General features: G+C 36.8%; 1 protein-coding gene and 1 pseudogene across 5 annotated transcripts in view; one reads left to right on the forward strand and one right to left on the reverse strand.

Annotated features, from left to right (window-relative positions):
- Window positions 1–24611, reverse strand: part of GTF2A1L (general transcription factor IIA subunit 1 like) — a 48196-nt gene that overhangs the window by 12093 nt on the left and 11492 nt on the right. For 3 of the 5 annotated variants that reach the window (XM_081593777.1, XM_081593776.1, XM_081593775.1), the window contains 4 exons: window positions 22182–22266; window positions 20584–21158; window positions 3890–4150; window positions 3123–3212 (listed from right to left, as the gene is read on the reverse strand). In XM_081593777.1, coding sequence (XP_081449903.1) covers window positions 3123–3212; window positions 3890–4150; window positions 20584–21158; window positions 22182–22266 — 1011 coding nt within the window. The remainder of the gene's footprint in view (window positions 1–3122; window positions 3213–3889; window positions 4151–20583; window positions 21159–22181; window positions 22267–24611) is intronic. The other 2 variants (XM_081593780.1, XM_081593778.1) reach the window with 1 other exon arrangement.
- On the forward strand, window positions 12942–18757 carry LOC145544508 (S-phase kinase-associated protein 2 pseudogene; annotated as a pseudogene).

Genomic DNA, 24611 nt, shown 5'->3' on the forward strand with positions numbered 1-24611 from the left:
ACAGGTCAGATGGTCTGGTATTCCCATCTCTTTCAGAATTTTCCACAGTTTATTGTGATCCACACAGTCAAAGTCTTTGGCATAGTCAATAAAGCAGAAATAGATGTTTTTCTGGAACTCTCTTGCTTTTTCGATGATCCAGCGGATATTGGCAATTTGATCTCTGGTTCCTCTGCCTTTCCTAAAACCAGGTTGAACATCTGGAAGTTCACGGTTCACGTATTGCTGAAGCCTGGTTTGGAGAATTTTGAGCATCACTTTACTAGCATGTGAGATGAGTGCCATTGTGCAGTAGTTTGAGCATTCTTTGGCATTGCCTTTCTTTGAGATTGGAACGAAAACTGACCTTTTCCAGTCCTGTGGCCACTGCTGAGTTTTCCAAACTTGCTGGCATATCGAGTGCAGCACTTTCACAGCATCATCTTTCAGGAGTGGTATTATATGGTATTTCTTTCTCTGTTTGATTTACTTCACTCAGTATGACAATCTCTAGGTCCATCCATGCTGCTGCAAATGGCATTATTTCATTCTTTTTTATGGCTAAGTAATATTCCATTGTGTATATGTACCACATCTTCTTTATCCATTCATTTGTAGATGCACATTTAGGTTGTTTCCATTTGTTGGACTATTGTCTTGTAAACAGTGCTTCTATAAACATTGGGGTGCATGTATCTTTTTGAATTACAGTTTTGTCCAGATAAGTGCCCAAGAGTGGGACTGCTGAATCATATGGCAACTCTAATTTTAGTTTTTTGAGGAACCGCCATACAGTTTTCCATAGTGGCTATACCAATTTACATTCCCACCAACAGTGTAGGAGGGTTTCCCTTTTCTCCACATCCTCTCCAGCAATTGTTATTTGTAGACTTTTTAATGATGGTCATTCTGATTGGTGTGAGGTAGTACCTCACCGTAGCTTTGATTTGCATTTCTCTAATTTAATTAGTGATGCTGATCATCTTTTCATGTGCTTAGATGCCATCTGTATGTCTTCTTTGGAGAAATATCTATTTAGGTCTTCTGCCCTTCTTTGGATTGCATTGTTTTGTTGTTGTTCAGTTGTATGAGCTGTTTTGATATTCTGAAAATTAAGCCCTTGTCAGTTTTTTTTTTATTTAATTTTACATTTTTATGGAAGTATAGTAGATTTACAATGTTGTGCCAATCTCTGCTATACAGCAAAGTGACTCAGTTATGCACACATAGACATTTCTTTTTTATGTTCTTTCCCATTATGGTTTATCACAGAATATTCAAACTAGTTCCCTGACCTATACAGTAGGACCTTGTTGTTTATTTTTTCATTTTATTTATGGTTTCCTTTGCTGTGCAAAAGTTTGTACGTTTGACTAGGTCCCATTTGTTTATTTTTTGTTTTATTTCTATCACCTTGGAAGACTGACCTAAGAAAACTAATGCCAGAGAATGCTTTGCCTATGTTCTATTCTAGGAGTTCAATGATGTCTTATCTTATATTTAGGCCTTTAATCCATTTTGAATTTACTTTTGTATATGGTGTGAGGATGTGTTCTAACTTCACCGATACACATGCAACTGTCCGACTTTCCCAGCACCACTTGCTGAAGAGACTGTCTTTTCCTCATTGTATATTTTACCAAACATACAAAGAAGAACTTACACCCATCCTTCTCTAACTCTTCCAAAAGACTGAAGAGAAAGAAATATTCCCCAAAACATTCTATGAAGCCGCCATCACGCTGATACCAAAACAAGACAAAGACACTACCAAAAAAGAAAGCCACAGGCCAATATCTTAGATGAATACAGACACAAAAATTCTCAACAAAATACTAGCAAACAAAATCCAATAACACGTAAAAAAAGATCGTACACCACAACCAAGCTGGATTCATCCCAGGTGCACAAGGACGGTTCAATACACACCAATAAAGATGATATACCACATTAACAAAAGAAAGGACAAAAACCATGTGATCCTCTCAATAGACACAGAAAAAGCATCTGATAAAATTCAACACCCATTCATAAAAAAAAAAAAAAAACCCTTATGAAAGGGGGTATAGAGGGAACATGTCTCAATATAATGAAAGCTATTTATGACAAACCCACAGCCAATATAATACTCCACAGTGAAAAGCTGAAAGCCTTCCTGCTAAAATCTAGAACAAGACAAAGACGCCCACTCTCACCACTTCTCTTCAACATAGTATTGAAAGTCCAGTGATTCTTCCATCATAATCTCTAATTCTTCTATGTTCTATGCTGCCATCTTTAGTCTGGGCTCTGTTACTTTATGTACTATCCCTGTTCTTCTTACTATTTGCCACTTCCAAATTAACAAAGCCAGTTTTTAAACCCAATTGAAATTTTCTCAATATCATCCTTAGAGGGCTAATGTCCACCAAATCAAGTTTGAACTTTCCCTACCAGGATTCTGGGTTTTCCAATCTGCTTCAACCTCTGTCCTCCACCCAGCCTCATCTCCTAAAATATTCAAAAGGAAAACACTTTATTCAAGGCCGAGTTGTCTCTTCACTGTTCCTTACAATCCTACATGCATTCATTTCTCTGCCTTTTATTAGGCTATTCTACTCTCCTGAATGCCTACTCTCCACACTTATCTATATCCTACAAATCATTCAAGACCCATTTAAAAGCCCCACATCACCCAGGAAGGATTTGTGGAGAACTCCAACTACAAATGATTTCTTGCATTTCCTAGCCACTTCTAGGACTCAACTGTCTGTGCCACTTATCTTAGCATTTGATTTACATGCCACTCATCTTGGTATTTGATTTATATGCCATGTATTTTAGTATTTGATTTATCTGTCACATATTTTAGCTTTTGATTTACCTACCATCTTATTGTATGCCATTCTATTATTCCATACAGAAACATCTTGCTTCAGTAAGATCATCACCTCTTTAAGACAAGGACTATCACTTTTTTGGTATCACTGAGACCACACAGCACAGTGTTAGGCCCAAAATACCCCTCAAATTTATAGAATTAATTATCTGTTTGAGATTAATTTAACCGAATAGAAACCCATCATAGTATTTCCCATCATTTTGCTTACTTTGTCCTATAAATGCAATTAATCAATCCAAAGTCTAAAAAGTGAGTACAGTACCTTATCATACTGACAGACAATTACATTATCCATGTCAAACAGGTCTGGCACATCCTGCTCACTAACATCATCTCCAGAATTTAAAGGGTCCTAAAGATGAAAGATAGTCACATTAATGGATTTTATGATACTTTGAATTTTTTAAAGATAGAGGGACATATTCTGTCTCTCCAAGTGCAAAGAATAGTACTGTACTTAAAAGTCAAACAGCCTGAGTTTGACTCCCAGTTTGGCCACAAGACTGACCTTTTTGGCAAGTTATTAAAACTCCTCATATCTCAGTTTTCTCATTTGCAAAATGAGAACAGTAATAAGAGCCATAGGGCAGTGGAATGTTAAATAACAAAAGGCAGTAAGGTTTAGTATGGTACCTGGCACATATGTAAGGCCCCCATAAATGATAGCTAATAACACTTATGCTTCTTAATTATCACATCTCACAAAGATTTCATGGCATATATTAGGATTAGAGCAGATACATTATGCTTCTACCCTGGCTGCCTTCTTTACCTTCACTTCCATCCCTTCAAACTCCCACTATGTCTGGTTAAGACTAACAAATATAGTAACTGATTCCTAAATACTTAATACTGATTTACATTGCAGCTTAAGGCCAAAAGCTTAAATACAAGTACAAATACAAGTAAGTCTCGATTTAAAGACTAAAGACAGCATTGATCTGAATTGTTATTCTGCTTGGTTCCAAAGTATACTAGAGCACAAATGCTATAAATTTTTAAAACTTTCAACTTAAAAGTAATCCTTACTTCTTCCACAAGATCTATCTCAGGGTCTTCATTATCACTACTGTTCACACTTGAATCTTCATTTGACACACTGCCAGTTTCTTCTTTAGGCACCTTCAGGTCTCCTGCATCAATAATCCCTAGCAATCCGTTCTCATCTACATCTCTTGTATTTCCTATTTCATCATTGGAAGATGTATCTCCAGTTCCACCTATTTGAATTATCTCATTAATGTCATCATCAGTTACCTGAATACTTAAATCCATCTGAGAACTGGAATCCTAAAAATAGAAAAAAATGCAATAAAGTTTTTCAAGTCAAAGTATTCAAAACACTGAATCAGCAAAATATAAAATCACATAAACATTTCATAAGTGGCTTCTTAAAATATATTTGTCCCTGGTCAGGTGATGTTCCCTAATTTTGAATTTTAGAACACTGCTAGCATTTCTATGTAATATGGGGATAAATTTACATTTAAATTGTAAATAAACTCACAGTCATACATAGACAGAAATCAGTTGTCTGCTTTCAGGAAATATTTATCAGTTTTTAAACATTTCTAATTAAAAAAAGATCTGCAACAAGCAACAAAGGTTTACTGTATAGCACAGGGAATTATAGTCAATATCTTATAATAACCTATAATGGAAAATAATTATTAATATGTGTATACATATAACATGTGTCACATACACAAAAAAGAATTCTACTTTCTTTTTGCCAGTTTTTGTAAATGTCCTATGGACATCTAATAACAACCTATGAGATACAAAATTTTAAGTATATTTGTGTAGGATATGATTAATATAAATTAAATATAAATCTATCACATTTAAATTATAAATGACATCATTTTAAGATGTTCCAATTCTTATTTTTTCTGCATTTGAACAAAATATTCTCAGAGAAATGTTCATATGTCTCACTATGATTATATATATTTTTCTTTTCCCTTATATTTCTTCTGATATTTGCTTTATATCTTTGTTGTTAAGGTGTCTAGTGGTTTATGATGTCTATCTTCTCAGTGAACTGTACCTTTTATTATTAAAAATACTCATCTTTGTTTCATTTAAAATAAATAATGTTTTTAAAAAAGAAAGCCCATAATACTTTGTTTTAAAAAAAAAAAGTATCAGCTTTTGTACAAACTAATTTAAAATTAAATAATACCTCTAAAGTTTTAACTGTTTTATTTTAAAAAATAATTCAGTGAAGTAGAAAGGATAAGTGACATCACGTTTAATGGATAAATAAAAAATATAAAGGACTGTACTAACTAGAATAAGCCAAACACTAAAAGAAAATACAAATCAAAACTGACAGAAATGAAAAGATTAACAGACAAATCCACAGTTATTGTTGGAGAATTCAACATTCCTCACCATAGTAATCAATTTAAAAAGTAGACTGAAATTCAGTAAGAATGCAGAAAACCTGAACAACACAATGAACCAACATAACCTAGCTGGCATTTACAGAAAACTCTACTCCCAAAGAGCTAAATGCACATTGTTTTCAAGAGCACACAGAATGTTCACAAGATGTATCATATCCTGGACCATAAAACAAACCTTGACAAATGTAACACACACCAAGTATATGTTCACTCAGCAAAAGTAATTATACCAGAAATCAGTAATAGAAAGATCTGGAAAATCCTCAAATATTTACAAATTAAACAACACACTTCTAAATACACATGGGTCAAAGAATAGGTCACAAGGAAAATTAAAACATAATTTTAACTGAATGCAAACAAAACCATGACATTTTAAAACTTGAGATGAACCTAAAGCAGTGCCTAGAGGGAATTTTATAGCATTAAATGATTATATAAGAAAAGAAGCAAGTCTCAAATCAGTGACCCAAAATTCCACTGTAAGAAACTAAAATGAGAAGACCAAATTAAGCTCATAGCAAACAAGGAAATAATAAAAAAGTAGTTTTTACATGAAATTAAAGTTGATATCAGTTCAAAACAGACTGTTAACAACTTTAACCACAAAGAAAACATGGAATACACACAAAAGAAATGAGAAAGGAATCAAAATGTGTCATTACAAAAAATTAACTACACACAAAAGAATATAATAAGGGAAGAAATGAAAATCAAAAAAGCTAAAAGACACAGAAAATAACAAAATAGCAAGAATAACTCCTCCCCTATCAGTAATTACTTTAAATGTAAATAGATTAAACTCCCTAATCAAAAGTAACAGTTTGGCAGAATGGATAAATAGTACCCAGCAATATGCTGTCTACAAGAGATTCACCTTAAATTGAAGGACACACACAGGTCAAAAGTAAAACTATGGAAAAAGATATTCCATGCAAATAGTAACCACAAGGGTTGGGGATATTATGCTAATATTAGACAAAACAGACTTTAAGTCAAACACTGTTAAAAACAAAGAAATTATATTATGATAAAAGGATCAATTCATCAAGGAAATATAACAATTACAAACACATATGCACCAAACATCAGAGCTCCTAAAAATATATGCAACAAAAAGGGAGAAATAGCTCTGCAATAATAGTAGGACATTTCAATACTCCACTTTCAATAATGAATAGAACCACAAGACAGAATATCAATAAGGAAGTAAAGAACTTAAACATGACAGACTAATTGCACCTAACAAACATAAACAAAATATACAAAACAGCAGGACACACATTTTTCTCAAGTTCACACAGAACATTCTCCAGGATAGGCTGGTAAGTTAGGCCACAAAAAAGACTGAAATCATACAAAGTATCTTTTTTTTATCAAAATGGAATGACACTAGAAATAAAAGCAGAAGGAAACCTGGAAAATCTACAAGATATAGAAGTTAAACAAGAGTCTAAAAAAAAAATCAAAGAGGAAATCAAAAGAATCAGAATCTTTTGTCAAAAGATAAAAAATATCTTGAGACAAATGAAAGCACAACACACCAAAACCTATGGGATGCTGCAAAACAGTGCTCAGAGGGAAACTGATAGCTATAAATGTTTGCATTAAAAAAAGAAGATCTCAAATTATTAATAGTAATTTTAAGGAACTAGAAAAAGAACAAATAAAGTCCAAAGCTAGTAGAAGGAAGGAAATAATACCGAGTAAATCAGAGATAAAGAAAAGGAAAACAATAGAGAAAATAAAATCAGGAGTTATTTCTTCAAAAAGATCAATAAAATTGATAAATATATGACTCAACTGATAAAGAAAACTAAAATCAGAAGTAATGAAATTTTACTACTGATTTTACAGAAATAATAGGAATTATAAGAGTATACTATGACTAATTGCATGCCAACAAACTGGATATCCTAGATGAAATGAACTAATTCTAAAAACACACAACCTACCAAGACTGAATCATGAAGAAAATATAAACAGACTTATACCCAATTATGAGATTGAATTTAGTCATCAAAAATCTCTCAACAAAGAAATGCCCAGGACCAGATAGCTTCACTAAAGAATTCTACTAAACATTCATAACCTCAATCCTCAAAAATCCTCAAGAAGGGAATTTCCTAATGGTCCAGTGATTAGGACTCTGAGTTCTCACTGCGAGGGCTAGGTTCAATCCCCAGTCAGGGAACTAAGACCCCACAAGCACCACAGCACAGACCAAAAAAAAAAAAAAAATCCTCAACAAAATACTAACAAAATTCACTAGCACATTAAAAAGATCATACACCATGGCCAAGTCAGATTTATTCCTGAAATGCAAAAGTGGTTCAAAACATGAAAAATTAATATGAACACATTAACAGAATGAAGAGGTGGAAAAAACTACACAATCATCTAAATTAATGCAGAAAAAGCATTTGAAAAATTCAACACCTTTTCATGATTTAGAAGAATTCAAACTAGGAATAGAAAGAAATTGCCTCAACATAATAAATGCAAACTATGAGAAGACCTCAGCTAATACAATGGTGAAAAGAAAGCTCTTCCTTTTCATCCAAGGTGCCCTGCCCACTCTTGCTACTTCTATTCAATATATCCTAGCTAGGGCAATCAAGCAGGATAATGAAATAAAAGGCATACAAATTGAAAAGGAAGAAGTAAAACCGGCTCCGTTAGCAGATGACATCTTATTAGGTACAAAACCCCAAAAGTTTCACACACACACACACACGCAAAATGTTAGAACCAATTTACCAAAGGTACAGAATACAAAAAAAAAATAAGAAAATCAGTTGCATTTCTATACACTAACAACCTGAACACAAAGCAAGCAATTCCATTTAAAATACCATCAAATAGAATGCTTAGGAGTAAACATAACCAAAGAGGAAAATGACTTGTTCACTAAAAAATACAAAACACTGCCAAAAGAAGTTGAAAATAACACAACTAAATGGGAATAAATTCCACATTCATGGATTAGAAGAGTTAATATTGAATATTAAGATACTGATACTACCCAAAGGCATCTAAGTGGAGAAGGAAATGGCAACCCACTCCAGTGTTCTTGCCTAGAGAATCCTGTGGACAGAGGAACCTGGTGGGCTGCTGTCCATGGGGGCGCACAGAGTCAGAAATGACTGAAGTGACTTAGCATGCATGCAAAGGCATCTAAGATTCAATGTAATCCCTATCAAAATCCAAATGACACTTTTGGTGTGAATGGAATAATCCATCTTGAAATTCACATGGAATCTCAAAGGATGTTGAATAACAAAACAGTCTTGAAAAAGAAAATATAAGCTGGAGGTCCCATATATCCTGACTTCAAAGCTTAATATAAAACTACAGTGGTCAAAACAGTGTATTTGCATAAAGACAGAAAAAAGACCAGCGAAACAGGGAACCCAGAAATAAACTCTCACATATATGGTCAAATGATTTTCAATTAAAAATAACAAGACTGTTAAACAAGGAAAGAACAGTCTTTTCAACAAATGCTAAGAAAAGTAGAGATCTACATGCAAAGGAATGAATCTGAACCCTTACCTTACACCATATACAAAAATTAACTCAAAATGGATTAAAAACTAAAACATAAGACCTAAAACTGCAAGAGTCAGGAGAAAATCAGAGAGGAGGATCTTCACAACAGTGAATTTGGGAATGGTTTCTTAGATATGATACCAAAAGCACAGGCAAGAAGGAAAAAAAAAGATAAAACAGACTTCATCAAAATTAAAACCTTTGTGTATAAAAGGATACTATCAACAAAGTGAAAAGGAAACCCACAAAATAGGAGAAAATGTTTGCAAATTATATATCTGATACAGAGTTCATATACAGAATATATTTTAAAAACTTTACACTCAACAACAGGCTGGATGAAGAACAAGCTGGAAACAAGACTGCCAGGAGAAATATCAATAACCTCAGATATGCAGATGACACCACCCTTATGGCAGAAAGCGAAGAAGAACTAAAGAACCTCTTGATGAAAGAGAAAAAGGAGAGTGAAAAAGTTGGCTTAAAGGTCAACATTCAGAAAACTAAGATCATGGCATCTGGGAAATAGATCATGGGAAATAGATGGGGAAACAGTGGAAACAATGACAGACTTTATTTTGGGGGGCTCCAAAAACACTGCAGATGGTGACTGCAGCCATGAAATTAAAAGACACTTGCTCCTTGGAAAAAAACTTGTTACCAACCTAGACAGCATATTAAAAAGCAGAGACATTACTTTGCCAACAAAGGTCTGTCTAGTCAAAGCTATGGTTTTTCCAGTGGTCATGTATGAATGTGAGAGTTGGACCATAAAGAAAGCTGAGCACCAAAGAATTGATGCTTTTGAACTGCAGTGTTGGAGAAGACTCTTGAGAGTCCCTGGGACAGCAAGGAGATTCAACCAGTCCATCCTAAAGGAAATCAGTCCTGAATATTCTTTGGAACCACTGATGCTGAAGCTCAAACTCCAACACTTTGGCCACCTGATGTGAAAAGCTGACTCATTAGAAAAGACCCTGATGCTGGGAAAGATTGAAGGTGGGAGGAGAAGGGGACAACAGAGGATGAGATGGTTGGATGGTATCACTGACTCAATGGACATGAATTTGAACAAACTTTGGAAGATACTGAAGGACAGGGAAGCCAGGTGTGCTGCAGTTCATGGGGTCACAAAGAGTTGGACACGACCTAGCGATTGAACAATAACCATAATGGCAGGGTACATCTTCTTTAATTCTTAACAGAAATTGAATCTAAGTATCTCCCATAAAGCAATGGCAATGATTATTTATTACCTAACCATGTACAGGCTTCAGCAATATGTGAACCGTGAACTTCCAGATGTTCAAGCTGGTTTTAGAAAAGGCAAAGGAACCAGAGATCAAATTGCCAACATCTGCTGGATCATCAAAAAAGCAAGAGAGGTCCAGAAAAACATCTATTCCTGCTTTATTGACTATGCCAAAGCCTTTGACTGTGTGGATCACAATAAACTGTGGAAAATTCTGAAAAAGAAGGGAATACCAGACCATCTGACCTGTCTCTTGAGAAACCTGTATGCAGGTCAGGAAGCAACAGTTAGAACTGGACATGGAACAACAGACTGGTTCCAAATAGGAAAAGGAATACGTCAAGGCTGTATATTGTCATCCTGCTTATTTAACTTATATGCATAGTACATCATGAGGAACGCTGAGCTGAAAGCAGCACAAGCTGGAATCAAGATTGCCGGGAGAAATATTAATAACCTCAGATATGCAGATGAAATGACCCTTATGGCAGAAAGTGAAGAAGAACTAAAAAGCTTCTTGATGAAAGTGAAAGAGGAGAGGGAAAAATATGGCTTAAAGCTCAACATTCAGAAAACTAAGATCATGCATCTGGTCCCATCACTTCATGGGAAATAGATGGGGAAACAGTGGAAACAGTGTCAGCCTTTATTTTTGAGGGCTCCAAAATTAATGCAGACGGTGATTGCAGCCATGAAATTAAAAGACGCTTACTCCTTGGAAGGAAAGTTATGACCAACCTAGATAGCATATTAAAAAGCAGAGACATTACTTTGCCAACAAAGGTCCGTCTAGTCAGGCTATGGTTTTTCCAGTAGTCATGTATGGATGTGAGAGTTGGACTGTGAAGAAAGCTGAGCGCGGAAGAATTGGTGCTTTTGAACTGTGGTGTTGGAGAAGACTCTTGAGAGTCCCTTGGACTGCAAGAAGATCCAACCAGTCCATCCTAAAGCAGATCAGTCCTGGGTGTTCATTGGAAGGACTCATGTTGAAGCTGAAGGCCCAATACTTTGGCTACCTCATGCGAAGATTTAACTCATTGGAAAAGACTCTAATGCTGGGAAGGATTGGGGGCTGGAGGAGAAGGGGTCGGCAGAGGATGAGATGGCTGGATGGCATCACCAACTTGATGGACATGAGTTTGGGTAAACTCCGGGAGTTGGTGATGGACAGGGAGGCCTGGCGTGCTGCAATTCATGGGGTCGCAAAGAGTCGGACAGGACTGAGTGACTGAACTGAACTGAACCATGTACAAGATCATCCCATGCCACTCTACTCTTACCTGGGGTGAAATATATCTCAACATATTTTGACAAACACAAAAAACAGTATTTTGTTAAGTTGGCTTTTTCCTATGAAGAAATAAAAACATCACATCAGGTCTGTTCAGTCACTCAGTTGCATCAGACTTTGCAACCCCATGGATTGCAGCACGCCAGGCCTCTCTGTCCATCACCAAACCCAGAGTTTACTCAAACTCATGTCTATTGAGTCGGTGATGCCATCCAACCATCTCATCCTCTGTCGTCCCCTTCTCCTCCCGCCTTCAATCTTTACAGCATCAGGGTCTTTTCAAATGAGTCAGTTCTTCACATCAGGTGGTCAAAGTACTAGAGTTTCAGCTTCAGCATCAGTCTTCCAATGAATATTCAGGAAGGACTAATTTCCTTTAGGATGGACTGGTTGGATCTCCTTGCTGTCCAAGGGACTATCAAGAGTCTTCTCCAACACAACAGTTCAGTTCAAAAGCATCAATTGTTTGGTGCTCAGCTTTCTTTATAGTCCAAATCTCACATCCATACATGACTACTGGAAAAACCATAGCTTTGACTAGACGGACCTTTGTTGGAAAAGAAATGTCTCTGCTTTTTAATATGCTGTCTAGGTTGGTCATAACTTTCCTTCCAAGGAGCAAGTGCCTTTCAATTTCATGGCTGCAGTCACCATCTGCAGCCAACACCTGCAGCGATTTTGAAGCCCAAAAAGTAAAGTCTGTCACTGTTTCCACTGTTTCCTCATCTATTTCCCATGAAGTGATGGGACCAGATGCCATGATCTTAGTTTTCTGAACGTTGAGCTTTAAGCCAACTTTTTCACTCTCCTCTTTCACTTTCATCAAGAGGCTCTTTAGTTCTTCTTCGCTTTCTGCCATAAGGGTGGTTTCATCTGCATATCTGAGGTTATTAATATTTTCCCGGCAATCTTGATTTCAGCTTGTGCTTCATCCAGTCCAGCTTTCTCATGATCTACTCTGCATATAAGTTAAATAAGCCAGGTGACAATATACAGCCTTGATGTACTCCTCTCCCGATTTAGAACCAATCTGTTGTTTCATGTCCAGTTCTAACTGTTGTTTCTTGACCTGCATACAGATTTCTCAGGAGGCAGGTCAGGTGGTCTGGTATTCCCAACTCTTGAAGAATTTTCCACAGTTTGTTGTGATCCACCTAGTTAAAGGCTTTGGTGTAGTCAATATAGCAGAAGTAGATGTTTTTCTGGAACTCTCTTGCTTTTTCGATGTTGGCAATTGGATCTTTGGTTCCTTTGCCTTTTCTAATCCAGCTTGAACATCTGGAAGTTCATGGTTCACGTACTGTTGAAGGCAGAGAATTCTGAGCATTACTTGCTAGCGTGTGAGATGAGTGCAATTGTGCGGTAGTTTGAACATTCTTTGGCATTGCCTTTCTTTGGGATTGGAATGAAAACTGATCTTTTCCTGTCCTGTGGCCATTGCTGAGTTTTAAAACCTGATTAAGAGATATTCATTTAGAAGTAGCATATAGTGACTCAAAAAATATGTGCTCAATTAACTAAATCATCAATTCAAATAACTATCAGTATGATAATTTATCTTAGAGGAATATCAGAATGGATTTAGAATTTTTTAATGTCCCAATAATTCTAATGGGTGTCCCAAGTGGCACCAGCGCAGGAGAGGTAAGAAATGTAGGTTCCACCCCTGGGTCAGGAAGATCCCCAGGAGGAGGTCATGGCAACCCACTGCAGTATTCTTGCCTGGAGAATCCCAACTACAGAGGAACCTGGCAAGCTACAGTCCAGAGGGTCACAAAGAGTCAGACATGACTGAAGCAACTTAGCATGCATGCACACAATAATTGTAATATTTAGCCAGAGTTGAGAATTATTGAGCCAAATAAACTAGTCACAGATCCTCTCTTTTAAAGTTTATATTCTAATATACATATGTATTTTTCCCCCTCAGGTGTTGGGTACACAGATATTAATAAAATATAACTCTCAGTGCACAGAGGACATTTTAACATATCTTTTAAGTACATTATGACAGATACATGCTTAAGGGGCTATGATGACACAGAAGAGATACAACAAAACTAATAATAAAAGGGGAGTGGATAGACAGAAAGGTATTAAAATAAGATTTCTGGAGAAAGTAATAAATGGCTAAGTAGGAATTAACCAAAAGAAAGGATGGTGGGAGAAAAATCCAGGCACAAAGCTGAGGGGATAGCAATACCAAAGAGAGGCAGGAAACAAAAAAGTCAACACAGCTAATTGCTCACAGTTTGTCATTCCCAATAAAGCAGTAGGTATGAAATGAAGGAAGAGGAAGAAAGAAACTAGCAGAAAACAACATGGAGGTCCTTGTACGCCACACTAAGAATGCTGACCTAGTAAAAGGAGACTGCCAGACATTTCTCAGCATAGACAGGTTTACTCAGGATCAGCAGAGATTTGGGGTGTGCAACCATGGCAAGCTATGTGCAAATCCCCTCAAGGGAAGAAAGCTTATAGAAACAAGGAAGTTGGGAAAGCTACAGTAAACAAAGATACCACCGCTTTTCATCGGTTAAGTTGTTGTCAGGAAACAAGAGGGGTCTTTCTTCTAGCTGGGCTCTGCCATTGTCACTGGGTGTGAAGAGTGCCCCCTGCAGGTCTCCCAACTGTATTTAATTGAAGTGAAGTGAAGTGAAATCGCTCAGCCGTGTCCGACTCTTCGCGACCCCATGGACTGTAGCCTACCAGGGTCCTCCGTCTATGGGATTTTCCAAGCAAGAATACTGGAGTGGGTTGCCATTTCCTTCTCCAGGAGATCTTCCCGACGCAGGGATTGAACCCTGGTCTCCCACATTGTAGGCAGACGCTTTACCATCTGAGCCACCAGGGAAGTGCTTGTATTTAATTGAAGTTTCTATTAATTTTTTTCACAAGGAGTTTAAATTTTATCCTGTAGCTTGATGGGCAGTCAGTGACATGCAAGCGGGCTGCATGCTGGGTAAATCTATGGTAGCCAAGAGGAGCAGAGATCATAGCCAATGTGCACTGAGTTCTTACCATGTGCTAGGAAGTATGCTGCTGAGCACTTCACACTGACTTTCTCACATAATCTTCCCACCATCACAATTCTATGGTAGATATGATTATCTTTATTTATAAATGAGGATATAGTAACTTGCCCAACTCACATAGTTATTAAGGGATATAAAAAGAATCCAAAACATTTCTGATCCCTGAATCTTTTAACCTCTAGGATGGGTGGATTGAGAAGAGTGGAATAAGAACCAGCAGAGTCTACAAGGCTAGTAATTAGTTAGAAACTATATTATCCCAAGTGAGAGACAATTAGGGCAATACATGGAGAAGAGGGAATAGATTCCAGAAATATTTGGTTTTAAAGGATGTCAAAAATCATATGATTCAGTCTTTAAAAGGAATGAAATTCCTATATATGCTACAATATGAATGAACCTTAAAAATGTGCTAAGTAAAATAAACCTGTCACAAAAGCACAAATATTGTATGATACCATTCACAAGGTACCTAGAGTAATCAAATTCATAGAAACAGAAAGTAGAATAGAAGTTACCAGTAGCTGAATGGAGGGGGTAATGGGAAATTATTTTCTAATAGGTACAGAATTTCATTGGGAGGATGATTAGAAAGTTCGAGAGATGCACAGTAGCAATGGTTGCACAACAATGTAACATACTTAATGCCACTGAACTGTACACCTAAAAAATGGTTAAAATGGTAAATCATTTGTTATACAGTGGACCCTTGAACAATATAGGTTTGAAATGTGCAGGTCCATTATACATGGATCTTTTTCAATAAATATGTACCACAAGATCTGTGATTGGTTGAATCCATGGATACAGAGGGCTTCCCTTGTGGCTCAGCTGGTAAAGAATCTGCCTGCAATGAGGGAGATCTGGGTTTGATCCCTGGGTTGGGAAGATTCCCTGGAGAAGGGAAAGGGTACCCACTCCAGTAGAGTCAGACATAACTGAGTGACTTTCACTTTCATGGATACAGAGGGCTGACTATAAAGTTATACGTAGATTTTTCACTGCAGAGAGCTCAGTGTCCCTAACCCTCGTGCTGTTTAAGAGTCCACTGTATGATAAGAGAACAGACTCTATATGATTTCAATACTTTCAGTTCAGTTCAGTCACTCAGTCATGTCCAACTCTGTGACTCCATGTACTGCAGCACACCAGGCTTCCCTGTCCATCACCAACTCCCAGAGCTTACTCAAAATCATGTCCATCGAGTCAGAGACTGAAGCTCAAGAGAATAACAGGTTTGGAAATGCAGTTATCAATAAGAAGGTCAGTTAAAACCATGACATTGCATGAGACTGTCCATGGAAAACATGAACTAAGAAATGAGCTGAGGATAGAACCTATAGGAAACAGGAAGGGCAAATAAAGAGCAGTCATGAAGGAGATAAGAGGAGGCAGTCAGAAAGGTAAATATTTAAAAGATAAGGTAGCATAAATAATATTTGGGAGAGGGACAATGAAGATGGTGGGGAGAGAAGCAAGAGATGAAAAAGAGCTGGAGAAGATACACCATCATACCCATTTCTCTCCTTCTACTTTTGGGAGTTACAATGAAAACCCGAGTTCCTAATTTTCTATAGCATTTTAAGATCACAAAACAAAATTCCTCCACTGAGGAAAAACTTAACATAGTAATATACAATAATATGCACCTTAAAATAGGAGCATATCAAAAACTGTCAGGAATATATTTTATGCAACAGTAATGATGTTAAACCTACATAAAAACTTGAGATCTTTGGCAGTCTACACAGGAAAAGCATGCTAATTGTACACGTAAGGCTAATTGTAACTTGTTTTCAGCAATAAGAATTTCTGAAAAGCTACTTATAAAGAGTTATTTATAAACTTTTTTGAAAATTATATTAGTATAAATTTTACCAGATTACTATTTTAAGATATCCTACAGAAAAATTTTTTTAATGTTATAAATTAAATTCCTTTCAAATTCCTTTCAATGTTTGTGTTTTAAATACAGATATATTTTAAAATCAACCAACAAGTTGTATGAACCATTAACCAATATGTCACATGCCCATAAAGCACAACAGCACTAATCTAAATCTTATTATGGTGACAGAAGCTACTAAAAACTCCATATACATCTCTGATAACTCCAAAAATTATGAGGTTGGTTTTATGCCCAGTTTACAGACAATCACTGAATTTTAAAGAGCAGCATTACATAGTTTGCTTTTAAGAGGCAAACCTGGAATTTGAACCTGTTTTGGCTTTAAAGCTTAAGCTCTTAACCACTACTCTGAACAATCCTTGTTTAATCTCCCTTAACTCATCTACTTCTCCATATCAGAACAAAGTACAAGATGACATCTAATAAGTGACAGTAGAATAAGTCCTTGAATCGTCACTCCAGAAATCGTCAAAGTTCAGAGTCCAGGAGGAAAATGCCTCTAAAATTATAAGTGATGAAAACACTTATAGTCATTTCCTCTCAAAACCAACTGTTTCATAATTAGGAATTTATCCTACATTTCATAAATTTTATATGGTTTGTGAAAATATGATAAAAAATGCTCAAAAAGTATTTTACCCTTAGTGTGTGTACTTAGTCATGTCTGAATCTCTGCGATCCTATGGACGGTGGCCTGCCAGATTCCTTTGTCCATGGGGATTCTCCAGGCAAGAATACTGGAGTGGGTTGTCATTCCCTCCTCCAGGGGATCTTCCCAACCCAGGGATCGAACCCAGGTCTCCCGCATTGCATGTGAATCCTTTACCATCTGAGTCACTAGAGAAGCCCTTAATACATTATACCAAACTAAACTAAAAACACTTGCTAAAAGATTTTGAACAGGCTTCATCAAACATCTGAAATACTCATTAATAATAAGTCAAATGGTTTCTGATAAACATGTTCTTTGTTCGTTATCCTTCACTGTATCCTATAGTATACCTTGGGCTTCCCTGGTGGCTCAGACAATAAAGAATCCGGCTGCCATGCAAGAGACCTGGGTTTGATCCCTGGGTTGGGAAGATCCCCTGGAGAAGGGAATGGCTACCCACTCCAGTATTCTTGCCTGGAGAATTCCATGGACAAAGGAGTCTGGCAGGTACAGTCCATGGGATCGCAAAGAATCAAACATGACTAAGTGACCTTCTCTTCCATAGTAAACCTTATACTATACCCTTCCCTTATATCTAGAAAGGTATTAAGGTTGCACTTAACTACTACACTGCTTTCAAACCTGGGCCACCCACAGAGCCCCCCATGAAAACGGCTGAAAAGCAAAGGAAATGACAAGGACTTTGTGATTGTCCGCAGACCTAAGCTAAACCGAGAGAACTTTCCAAGTGTTTCTTGGGACTCCCTTCCAGATGAGCTGCTCTTAGGAATCTTTTCCTGTCTGTGCCTCCCTGAACTCCTGAAAGTCTCCAGTGTTTGTATAAGATGGTATCATCTAGCGTTTGACGAGTCTCTCTGGCAGACTATAGACCTCGCGGGCAGAAACCTCTACCCAGACGTGGTTGGTCGGCTCTTGTCCCAAGGGGTGGTTGCCTTTCGCTGTCCACGATCATTTATGGACCAACCATTAGTTGAACATTTCAGCCCTTTTCGTCTACAGCACCTGGAACTGTCAAACTCTGTGATCGGTGTGTCTACCCTGCACAGCCTTCTGTCTCACTGCTCCAAGTTGCAGAATCTCAGCCTGGAAGGCCGCTGACTTTCAGATCCCATTGTCGATAATCTTGCTCAGAACACAAATTTACCGCAACTAAACCTTTCTGGGTGTTCTGGATTCTCTGAATCTGCCCTGAAGACTTTGCTGAGCAGCTGTTCCAGATTGAATGAACTGAACCTCTCTTGGTGCTATGATTTCACTGAAAAGCATGTACAGGTGGCTGTTGCACATATGTCAGAGACCATCACCCAGCTGAATCTCAGCGGGTACCGAAAGAATCTGCAGAGATCAGATTTAACTACCTTAGTTGGAAGATGTTCCCAATCTTGTCCACCTAGACTTAAGCGATAGTGTCATGCTGAAAAATGACAGCTTTCCAGAATTTTACTAACTCAACTACCTCCAACACCTATCACTCAATCGGTGCTATGACATAATACCTGAAACTTTATTTGAACTTGGAGAAATTCCCACATTAAAAACACTACAAGTCTTTGGAATCGTGCCAGAGGGTACCCTTCAACTGTTAAAGGAAGCCCTCCCTCATCTACAGATTAATTGCTCCCATTTCACCACCATCGCCAGGCCGACCATTGGCAACAAGAAGAACCAAGAGATATGGGGCATCAAATGCCGACTGTCACTGGAGAAGCCCAGTTGTCTATGAAGCCTCTATTGCAAGATGGTGTCTCCTCTTTTCTTTGAACAGGGAAAGTAAGCAGGAAGCCCAATTGTGGAGAGCTCAGCCACTTTTAGTCTTGGTTTTCTGTTGCCTTCCTTCTACAAGTATGTTAGAGAACCATTGGAGAGAGAAAACTATGAAGTGTTGCTTTTTAGAAATGACTATGAAAGCTTTTATCACTGCTATACCCTTAAGAGCCTAAGCTCTATGTTTTTTGAAATTTTAGGGAGAGTGAGCCTATAATTTCAAGATACCTTAAATAGCAGAATTTGAACCACATCTTCCAAGTGCCATTCTTCATAAATCTATTTAGAATCAAGCTTAAAAATCACCACCAGCAAATCATTTTCGTAGCCTATATGGCAACTGAACTTTCTTCTATTTAATTTTTCAGCACTGCTTTATTATAAGACATAGGTTGCAAAAAATAATAAGCTATTTGTATTGTAAGCTGAAAAGAATGAGAATCATAGAGTAGATTTGCAGCAATCTCTTCTGAGGATAGCAAGAAAAATAGACATTTCAACTGTGCCTTTAGATTCGCAATCAGGTTGATGGAAAAAAATAGCCCCAGGTCATTCACCTTAAAACCTAAATAAAGAAATAATCGGCCAACCAGAGGTATAGAATTGGTAAAAGAGACAGTTTTCTATAACAGGTTAACCTGGGATATCTTCTAATGCACATTAATGAAGTCTCCTTTATGTACAGTTGGGAAGGTCCCCTGGAGGAGGAAATGGCAACCCACTCCAGTATTTTTGCCTAGAGAATCCCATGGACAGAGGAGCCTGGTGGGCTACAGTCCACGGGGTCGCAAAAAGTCGGACACAACTGAGCGACTAGTACTAATACTACACTGCTACAGATTTTTACAGCAATTCTAAAGGACTACTAGTAATCATTAGTCAGAGATACAAGTTTTCAATTATTTGTCATATGTCACTAAATTGTATAAGTGGAGTTAGCTGTAAGACATTTTACATCTGTAAAAAGATAACACAAGATTTTTTAATTTTACCATGCAAAATTCTCCATGAATCTTTCTCCAATCACTATGAATTCCTTGGAAATTAGTAACCTGAACCTATTTTTAATATGGAAAGTTAATTAGAAGCTATTTTTTAGTGGTTTGAATTCCAAAAGAAATGAGTATTTTCACAAACACAGAAACAAAATAACCTACTAGAAAGATACTTCCTCATGCAGAGAAAACTTTCATATGGAAATTTAGGAAAATTATGTAGAACAGAGTGACTAAGCACAAAGGTAGAACAAGAAAAAAGACATTGGCTCTCTTTTGAACATTTAATGAATTGCCTCAAAATATTCATTTAATTACTAGGATGGACTTCTGAATCCTAAATTTTATCTGCACACAAAAACAATCCTCACAATGTAAGGGAAACATAAAACGGATTGAAAAGTGAAAGTCGCTCGGTCGTGTCCAACTCTGTGACTCCATGGACTATACAGTCCATGGAATTCTCCAGGCCAGAATACTGGAGTGGGTAGCCGTTCTCTTCTCCAGGGGATCTTCCCAAACCAGGGATCGAACCCAAATCTCCCGCATTGCAGGCGGATTCTTTACCAGCTAAGCCACCAGGGAAGCTTAAAACAAATGCATTTTCTTCAAAGAAATATTCTAATTCATTCATCAAAACTAAAAGTTTAGAAATGCTGAGCATGAATACTTTTAAAAACTGATAGGTGTGTTTAAAGAAAATAAAGAAACAATCTTCTAAACGAAAAAGCAAACTATACTTTTGAGTAATGTTACAGTTTAAAAACAAAAAGCCACTCAGGACATCTAATCACTGGCTACTGTTTGTCTCTTAATACCAGTAAGTTAAACATAGAACTACCTTCTCTGAGACAGGTAGGCTGCTGGGCTCCTCTGTATTTCTTGGCTGCTTTACAGAATCACATCCACACATCCTGTTTTTAAGAACACGAGGCTGAGCCTCAGGCACTTGCTGGTGCTGAGCTCCCTGAGGGCCAGTGGAAAGGGGCCCATGCAGATTTTGAGGCATGCAAGCTGAAATACGGAGCACTGGCTCCACAATGGAATCTGTTTGAGAGATCTGTGGAGTAAATGCAACACTTGGAAAGCTGATGTACTGAGAGCTTACCAGCTGATTCAATAAAGCTTCAGATATGATTTTATGCTCATTTCCAGGAGGTACAAAAATATCACTGGTAGTGTTTTCTAAATGTTTCCTATCCACTGTCTCAGAAGGAAGAACTATAGGTTGCTGGAGCACAGTTTCCATTCTCAGTGATTTTTCAGTAGTTGCTTGAAGAGAACATGGGTTTAATTGTGGAATACTGGTCTGTATGATTGACGGCTGAAATACTTGCTGAACTGGATGCTGAAGAATACTTGCTCCTTCAGAAGTCTGTGTCACCATAAATGGTACACTGACTTTATAAAGGTGAGCTTAAAAAGGAGAAAACAAAACTGTAAGTATAACAGAATCCTAATCTCCTTTAAAAAAAAACAATCTCATGCACAGGAGGTTAGGAGGAAATATATCAATAGGTTAATAGTGGTTATCTCCAGGAGTTTTGTTTTCCAGATTTTTGTGTGTCTTCTACCATAATAATGTATTACTCTTATTTTGAAAAATTAAATATATCTTGCTTTAACTCTAGCCTTTTCCCACTATTGCTTATATGGCACACTTTGAGACATACACAGGCCACCAATATTTATTCCATGAGCCTTTCCCACTGTGTAATAAATTACAGTGTTAATAACCTAAATTGGGATTTTTAAGAAACCTAGTCATGGAGAATGTATACTTTAGATATAAGATACCATAGAACAACTATAAGACAAGGCTGTCCAAAAAGGGTTTAATAATTTCAAAAGTTAACACATTTTCCCCTTCTTTCCTTAAAATAATACTAAAAAGAAGAAAGAAGTTTACTTTTTGAGCACTGAGTCAGGTGCTTTGCTTAAACTCTGTAATGACCAAAAAAATAGGTATGATTCTCTTTCAAATAAAGAAACAGTTCTCTGAAAAGCAGACACAAGTTAAACCTCCAAATTTTTCAAATATTCTGATACAATCTCCAATAAAAAAGGAGGCAAAGGTTGACAAATCTAATCTTTAGTTTTTCTTGATTAGACCTAGCTGGGACATGTGTAAAAAAATTCAGGGAACTGACTCAAACTAGAGAAAACCTACACAAAGCATCTTATACAATGTTGGGAAAGAGAATTGGAAGTGAAACGTGGGGACAAGCTTGGTGCCTGTCTTAATAGAGAGGCTTAGTGTTTTTTGTGGTAGATTGCTTTCATAACAACTACTATTTATTATTACTTTTAAGTAAATTTTCTCAAAAGTTCCTATAACTTCAATGACTTGCGGTACAGTTAATTTAAAATCATGGAAGTTAATATCCAGAAGTCAGTACCAATGCTAAAAACAAAATATTCTGAAGACCATACTCTTACCAGATGCAGTCTGTTGTGTCACACCCACCGGTACATGAATAGGATAACCAGGAAAAGGAAAGCTTGCACTGGAGTTTGAGGTGCCCTAGATATGAGAATTTTATATTAGAAAGTTAGAAAGAGGATTTACTTGAAACTTTTTTCCTGATCTCATAGAGGATACAAAAAAATCTGATTAAGGTCAACAGGACAATAGTAACCTAACATTAGGGCTGAGTTCTCTTGATGAAAACAGCTTTTTAATATTTGATATAGATCATCTCATTAAAAATAAAAGGAATTTCATCCTACAGCTATTAGCAATGAAGTTAGTAAGTCTTCATAAATAATATGAACAATGACTCATAAAATCTGCCCACAACATAGCTTTACCTGGGCACTGATCCTCAAGATGTTAAATATAAGAACCACAGTTGTTTATAGGAGTCCTCTAGTCTGTAAGTTGATCACTAATGTTATTTTAAAGCAGATAAAAGTGTATCATTTTTATTTTGGAATAATTAAACCTTAGAGTTTTAAAACATGAAAAAAAAAAAGAAAAAAAATTTTTTTAAAACCAAATGAAAAGATAAAGAAACATGTTTGCCTATCTGACATACAAAAATTTAAAAGACTGATTAATATTACCCAATGTTGCTAAGAATATGATAAAAATCATATTCTCTCACACCACTGCTTATATGAGCATATATGGTACAATCATTTTGGAGGGCAATTTTGCAGTATTTACCAAAACTAAAAACATGCATTATCTTTGACCCAGAAATTCAACTTCGAGAAATTTATCCCAATTACCTGATTATCACAAACACATCAAAACATTATCTACAAGTATCACCAATATAATGCTATATTAGAAAAATACTAACAATAATTTAAATGTCCATAAACAAATGACTGGTTAATTAAACTGTGATACATCCACTAAAGCTAATCAATATTTACCTGGCATTGAAAAGGGCCATCTATATTACTAAGTTTAGAAAAAGAAATTACAGAAATAGTCCAGAGAATGATCCTACTTTTACTTGTGAAAATTAATAAAACTTTCTTTAATGAATAAGTCTAAATGGATATATATCATACAGTTAAAACAGCTACCTTTGGGATATAATCCTGTAGGGCCCTATCACTTTTTACTTTATAAATCTGATTTTACTCGTGTGTGTGTTAGTTGCTCCAGTCAGGTCCAACTCTTTGCAACCCTATGGCCTGTAGCCCACCAGTCTCCTCTGTCTATTGAATTCTCCAGGCAAGAATACTGGAGTGGGTAGCCATTCCTTTCTCTAGGGGATATTCCTGACCCAAGGAACGAACCTGGGTCTCCTGCATTGTAGGCAGATTCTTTACCATTTGAGCCACCAGGGAAGCCCATCATTAATGAGAAGAGCTTATTTCCAAGAACTTCAAAGATAGAAATATTTCTTCACTGGTTTCCTATCAAAAGCAGCACCATTCTTTCTAAAAATTGTGATAAGGACTATGATTTTTGTTTTTAATGAAGAAACAGAAATAAATGGCCCACTAAGTGACTCAGCTGTAAAGCACCTGCCTGCCAATGCAGGAGAAGCTGGTTCTATACCTGGGTGGGGTAGATCCCCTGGAGAAGGAAATGGCAACCCACTCCAGTATTCCTGCCTGGAGAATCCCAAGGACAGAGAAGCTTGGAGTAGCAAAAGAGTCAGACACAACTTAGCAACTAAACAACAACAACAAAAATCTTGTACCCTAGAAAGATAACTCATGGGCTAAAAGAAAATGAAGAACAGTTAGTGGATCATATATCATCTTTTGCTGTTGTTCAGTTGCTAAGTCGTGTCCAATTCTGCGACCCCATGGACTGTAGCCCACTAGGCTCCACTGTCTATGGGATTCTCCAGGCAAGAATACTAGAATGGGTTGCCATTTCCTTCCCTAGGGGATCTCCCTGATCCAGGGATGGAATCTGCATCTCCTGCATTGGCAGGTGGATTTTTTACCACTGAGCCACCAGGGAAACCTTAAAAAAAAGAGAGAGAAATAGTTTTATTTTTCCCCACCTGAAAACTACTCAATTTTCTATATGTAAGTTTTAAATTTTATCTTCTGCCCCCAAATCCTAGGAGGAAAACCTACCTCTATTATACAAAGGTAAAAAATAACCAAAATATTCCACTTAAATAAAAGGAAGAACTATGATGTACCTCAACGCTAGGGGGGGGAGTCAGAAAATACAGCATATAAAATCATCTACTTAGGAACCACTAAGTATATAACATTATACAGTATATTAAAACTCCATACAATGTAACTTTAGAAATTTCCTAATCTTGTAGGTACAGTCTTGGCAGATGCTAACAACTGCTCTGGAAGATAGGAAAAGCTGGTGAGAAAATATTACATCTGAAACTCCTGAATTTTTTCAACACCTATGTTATAGAAGCTATTTTT

This window comes from Giraffa tippelskirchi, chromosome 4, assembly GCF_054371585.1.
Source record: "Giraffa tippelskirchi isolate mGirTip1 chromosome 4, T2T-mGirTip1v1.2.pri, whole genome shotgun sequence".
NCBI lineage: Eukaryota > Metazoa > Chordata > Mammalia > Artiodactyla > Giraffidae > Giraffa > Giraffa tippelskirchi.